We start from the raw sequence: 6,159 nt of genomic DNA, 5'->3' as shown, positions 1-6,159 counted from the left end.
TGTGTATAAATTGCTTCATTTCCTACATTAAGTTTCTAAATCTCTTAGAGTTGCTGTGTTTTTTGTCACTGAACTGGTCTGCGTACGGGTGTCAAGTGGACAGTCAGGTAGCATCTTAAACAGGTCGTGGCCTCTGAGCAGTAGGCCAGGATTTGGTAGCTGGTGCTGAAATCAATTCTCTCCTGCAACACTCCCATTAGCAACCTCTGTGCTTTCTGGGACTATTCTGGGAGAGAAACAAACTGTCTGCTGTCCTTTTTTTTTTTTTTACTAAATTTGACCCTTTTCTGTATCTTGCTTCCTGTGTTGTATACATAATGTATCACATTTATCATAAACTCGTATCTCTTTCCCTTCCCTTCCTGTCTGACCTCATTGCCTGTTCTCTTAAATCTTTATCTTTTCAATGATATAGGTTGTGCGGTCGCAGCGCGCCCTGCCCCAGAGACAACAGACAGGAAAGCTGTACTTGGTCGACTTGGCTGGGTCTGAGGACAACCGCCGCACGGGCAACCAGGGCATCCGTCTGAAGGAGAGCGGTGCCATCAACCTGTCTCTCTTCACTCTCAGCAAAGTGGTGGACTCTCTTAACTCTGGCACTGCCATCCGCGTGCCATACAGAGACAGTAAACTGACACGGCTGCTACAGGACTCTCTGGGTGGCTCAGCGCACTCCGTCATGATCACCAATATTGCGCCCGAGTACAAATACTATTTTGACACCTTTAGCGCACTCAACTTTGCTGCCAAATCCAAGCTCATTGTGAACAAACCTTTCACTCGTGAAACTGTGGCCTTGCCCGTACTGCCAGGTAAGTGAAGCTGAGTAAGAAGTACTTGTTTCATTCTGAAGACTTGTAAGTATAGAAAGAAATTTAACAGGCAGAAAAGCGGAAGCTCTGACAGGATTAGATCTGAGGCCAATAGGGGGCACCCAAGTCACATCCCAGAGGATGATGACTAAGAGTAACCAGCCACATGTCTCTGGACACGATGGATGTCTTGTTAAAATGTAAAAGTTTACTGTTTTTGTGCCTTTCCTCTTCTATAGCTTTGTCTTAAATACATCCCTGATGCTGTTCTGGCCCTGCAATGCAGCCTTGACTGATGCTGTGTCATCTTCATCTGAATTGCTTTACACTCTGGAGAACCCCACAAACAGTGTTGCTTCAGTGCACTGAATACTAAACTGTTAATTTCCCTTCTGCCTTCATCTCCAGTGAAGCGGGCCAGAGAAGACCACGAGGCACGGGGGTCTGGCACTGAGCCACAGAAGAAGAGGCAGAAAGACGAGAGGAAATCTGAACAAGATGGTTCCTCACCCTCTGCACATTTTAACAGGTAAACGACCACTTCTGGCCAATCGTACAGGGACTTTAATCCTTGATAATAATAATGCCAGTGCATCTGCCCAAAGCTACCACATCAAATTAAATCCATACAACTTAAAGCAAAGCCTCAAAGCAGTGTGGGCCAAGATTTTATAGCTTGTACTGAAAGCAGCTCTCTCTGCAGTGCTCCCATTGGCTACAGCTGCTGTGTCTACTGGGAGCTCTTTGGGAGAGACACAAGCATTGCTTTCTTGCCATCTGTTATTTAGGTGTACATCTGTCTGAGCTATGAATTTTGGCAACTTGTGATAACCTAATGACTTCTGAGTGTAGTTCAAAGCCCCTGACTATACCCCCCCCCCACTTGTCTTGATTTGTTTGTCTCTTTCAGTCTGTCAGAGCCGTCAGTAATGGACAGACTAATCGCTCTGGAGAAGCTGATGATGAACTGCCAGGACAAAGATAGACTTGGGATGCTGAAAGATGTGGCCCAGTCTCGCAAGGAAATCCAGGTGATAAAACACACCTATATTAGAACTTAAGTTTATCCACCAGGGACACGTAACCCTGCATACAATATAGGTTGTGATCATTCAGATCTCCACCTGGCCAACCTTCTGTCCGTACGCGATTTTACCAGATGCTGATCCTGTTGGATCTTTTATACCGATCGATCAACTCTTCTTCATGGATATTTGATAGCCAACCTTGCCGCCCTTCTTGTTTGCGCAGGAGCTCAAAGAGAAGCAGAAGGAATTTGAGAGCAAGGCCATGCAATTCAGCCACTTGACTGGAGAAAAGTCCAGTGCCAAACAGGAGCCTGCCTTCAAAAACAATACGGCTCCTCTGCACAGAAAACCGTCAACTGCCACAAAACCAAATAAGCAGCAGGCTGTGGTCCAACCCCTACAAGGTCAGTTAGAAACTAAAGATGGGACTGCAACTTGATGCAAAGAACCAGAATATTTACTGTAGACCTATCAAATGACTTTAAATCACCCTCGAATGTGCTGTATTTATATATAAAAAAAAAAAACTTGAAACGTTTTTTTGTATCGTGTAATCCTCTGTTGTTAATGTCAGTCACTAATTTTGTCATGTTGAATCACTGGAGCTATTGATGAGCTGCAATGTGATACAAGAGCTCAGTCTACAATTCAGCAGCCAGAGATTGTATCAAATGATGATGATGAGGAATTATTTTTACACCCCTCAGCAGCTCGGAGAGTGTTACCTGTCTCATGCATTTGAAAAAAAAGACTGCACTATACCACACACAATACTAAATTTAGATTGTTTCAATGCAAAATGGCTTGATTTTCTTTCCTCTGAGTATACTTTAATTTTTAATAGACTGTGTTCGAATGTGGAGCATTGAATATTAACTGTATATGTGGTTTCCTCCCCATCAGTGTCGCAGCTCCAGCCTCTTCAGCAGCTTGCAGTGGTCAAGAAACAGTCAGTCTGCGTCAAGAAGAAAGGGAGGAAGCTTTCAGACCAGGTTGAGGTCAGCATCCAAGCTTTGACTGTGCTGTGCTTAGCTTGACACATCTGCAGAATTGCAAGCATCAGAAACAAGCTGACGTAGTGCATTAGCTTCAATTTGTTTTTTGACTCGACAGACACTGCAAGATCTCAAATATATTAGGTCAAAATTAACCTCCTTTCCAGACCAATATAGACAAATTAATGTTGACAGTTAAAAATGGATTTTCATGCCCTGTACGTTTTTGTGTAATTGTGTAAAATGCCAATTGTGTATGCAGTCTTTTATAATGTCTTATATTTCTCATATGTCTCTCAGCCTCCAGATGGTAAAGAGAACGTAATGGAGACTGGCTGGGAGTTCCAGCTGGATACGTCGGTGCTGGAGCAGTCCAGACAGAAAATCCTGCAGGTTCTCAACACCGGCTGCCTCAAAGACCTGAAGGGTCTGCAGCAGATCGGCGACAAGAAGGCGAAGCTCATCCTGGGCTGGAGAGAGATCCACGGTCACTTCACAAAGGTTGGTAGGGCAAACGTCGGGCTGAGAACTTGTTCTATCACGTACGGCAACACCTTGTCTTTAGTGTTATTCTGAATTCAGCGTTTGACAGGTGTAGATTTTTGTTTACTTGTGGTGAATTTATGTGTGTTTTGTTTTGCAGTTGGAAGATCTGGGAAAAGTTGAGGGTATGACAGAAAAGAGATTTTCCTCCTTCATGAAGGTAAGCGGAGTCTAAAGTGTAATATTTGGGGTTGTTCCACCACTTTTGCTTTCCTATTGGATAGTTTGCTGTTAAATCTGGTGGACAGCCACATCCTCCACACATAGTAAACACTGCAGCGGCTTATCATCAGCATGTTAGCATTTAGCTTAAAGCTCCACTCTGTCAGTACGACCTCACAAAGCTGCTAGTGTGGTTGTAAACTCTAGTTCACATACTTTATTTGATATATTCATTTTGTTATACATTAGGAATAAATGAATTATAACAGTAATACATTAACTGTTCTGTGTGTAGCATGAAAGGACCGAAAACATTAATTTTGTCGTACAACCTTGTGTTGTATAATAAATGCATTTTCTTGATTAAATGTACTATTACCATATTATATCTGATCATCTGTTATATTGCTGTTAATGTTTCTTTTTTTTCTTTTTCAGGCAAACATCCTGAGTGCCATGGGGAAATGATTTTATTGTTTTTTTTTAAATGTTTTTTTATGTATATAATTTCTTAAAGCGTTTGTCGTTTTTTGCTTTATTTTATGATATTTTTGTAGTTACTACTGTGTTCCAGCTGATGGTGCACTGTTGCTTTTAATAAAATGCTCACATGTCATTGAGTGTTTGTGTTTATTTCATGATCCTAAATACATCTGATGCTGGCTTTCACATATGTCCCTGTACAGTCTCTCAGATCAATCACCCTTTCTGGAGGGGGGGGCGGGGGGGGGCAGTCATCGCATATTTCCGGTTTGAAAAACCTAATTGAGCTCATTTTGTGAACTCTTGTCCTCTGCGGGACACAGGAGGACACCCTCTGTCACAGACTGCTGTTGTGCAGCATCACTGGAGAAATATTCAGTGTCAGAAGCTGGTGTTTGTTGTTGTTGTTGTTGTTTTGTAGTGGGTGAGGAGAGGAGAAAGCTATAATCCAGCCTTCCCTCCCCTCCCTCCCTTCTCCTACATCACGTAGTCTGCTTGATTTCACTTTTCATTTCACACACACACACACACACACACAGACACACACACACAGACACCCCTCCTCTCTGATCCACCCTGCCATCCAGGAGACTCCCCATCCATCCATCCCAGCACACTGCGCTGGAACAAGGCGCTACAACATCGTCTCAGCAGCTCTTCATGTAGGATATTCTCGGATATTCTCGGATTTTCTCTCTTAGATGAAAACAGCGCACGTCTGCAGACGCACTGTGGGGCTGTAGAGATGTTTGCTCGCGTCTGAAGCTCATATATTTTGCACCTGAGAACAACGTTACCACGATGCCAGAGCCAGGGACGCCCCGGCTGTGTTGAGACGGGATTAAAAAAGGTCAGTTTGATTTATCTTCTTAGCCATATTTTCCCTCCTTCCCGTGTGTGTGTGTAAAATGCTAAATCAGGCCATCAGTTATTTGTATTCAGCTATACTTTGCTTTAGATGCAAGCATTTAATACAAGCTGCATGTTGTTTTTTCTGCTTATCATTGCAATGTAGCAGCCCACATCCACTGAATTCAAATCAGCAGCAGCAGGCTAATTAATAAGCGCCCCCCCCTTCCTCCATCTCCTCCTCCTCCTTCACTCGTCTATCCGAGTGTTTTTCCTTTGTCCTCATCCTTTTTCAGCTCTGTCCTTTTTTTTTACCTTTTGTTCCGTGCCCAACAACCGGCCACCATATGCCATTTAGCGCCTGTGTACACATGATGAAATAATGGTATGTACTCACCTGCACTGAGCCCGTGGCCGATACTATCGTTTCAAAGGAACCTGCCTCCATCTGCCATGCCTTTGTACTCCTCGTGTCATTGTGACCTGCTTTTTTTTATTTCTTTTTTTAATGTGTTACCTGATATAACCAGTGGGCTATTTGAATGAGCTTTTGAGGCCTTAATATTTACAGCGTGACATGCGTTTGTTTTATCTGTTTACCTTGAGTCTTTATTTACAATTCATTGTGACATAAGGAGGGGTTTTGAATATATATTAAAATAAAAAGATTATAAATGTTATCTGAAGGCAGAGTGGATTATTCAAAGGCTTATCAGGATATTTAGAGTAAAACTCTAAATCAGCTATAAGCAGACTGTATTTAGGGGCTGTGTTAAAGTTACTAGAGTGAGAAGCCCAGAATTGGACCTCCCCTTGACTTTCAAAAGGGGAAAAAAAAAGGAACCCCTCCACTCAAAATCTCTAATTGGCTACTGAATTAGTAGAACGCATTTTACCATCAATAAAAAATCATTTCAGATGGTGTTTTCTTATCTAAACCTTAATAATACGCCACTGTCTGACCCACAATGGACAGTTTGAAACCACCTGGCACCTACATTACCATTAATTAATACAACTCTCCTGCTGCTGCCACACTTTAGTCTGTTTAGTTTAGTGTGTTATACTAGTAGTGGCTAATTTAGATTTCTTGCATCTCCCTCTGGAGCCAGAAAAGTGGTCTCCAAGACCTGTAAACAGACTTTAATTTGTAAAATCAGTGGAATTCCCATTTAATGGATTAAAAATGTTAACATAGCACCCAAAAAGGAATAGAATTAGCAATTGCTAACAATAAGAAACCGAAAACAACACAATAATATGCCGTGTTTACAAAATATTGAATGC

General features: G+C 42.3%; 2 protein-coding genes across 2 annotated transcripts in view; both read left to right on the top strand.

Annotated features, from left to right (window-relative positions):
• kif22 (kinesin family member 22) overlaps positions 1-4,156 on the top strand; it is a 5,512-nt gene extending 1,356 nt beyond the window's left edge. The window contains exons 4-12 of the mRNA XM_035669704.1: positions 49-82; positions 416-812; positions 1,221-1,341; positions 1,723-1,843; positions 2,064-2,244; positions 2,744-2,838; positions 3,136-3,336; positions 3,479-3,538; positions 3,979-4,156. Coding sequence (XP_035525597.1) covers positions 49-82; positions 416-812; positions 1,221-1,341; positions 1,723-1,843; positions 2,064-2,244; positions 2,744-2,838; positions 3,136-3,336; positions 3,479-3,538; positions 3,979-4,008 — 1,240 coding nt within the window. The 3' untranslated portion in view covers positions 4,009-4,156. The remainder of the gene's footprint in view (positions 1-48; positions 83-415; positions 813-1,220; positions 1,342-1,722; positions 1,844-2,063; positions 2,245-2,743; positions 2,839-3,135; positions 3,337-3,478; positions 3,539-3,978) is intronic.
• Positions 4,157-4,577: 421 nt separating this feature from the next.
• prrt2 (proline-rich transmembrane protein 2) overlaps positions 4,578-6,159 on the top strand; it is a gene marked incomplete in the record, with an annotated part of 6,063 nt that continues 4,481 nt past the window's right edge. Inside the window, 1 exon segment of the mRNA XM_035664696.1 lies at positions 4,578-4,871.

The sequence above is a fragment of the Morone saxatilis genome, unplaced genomic scaffold, assembly GCF_004916995.1.
Source record: "Morone saxatilis isolate NCDOM2014 unplaced genomic scaffold, NCSU_SB_2.0 Contig1, whole genome shotgun sequence".
Taxonomy (NCBI): Eukaryota; Metazoa; Chordata; class Actinopteri; family Moronidae; genus Morone; species Morone saxatilis.
The sequence above is the reverse complement of the archived record's forward strand: the minus strand, read 5'-3'. Positions and strand labels throughout refer to the sequence as shown.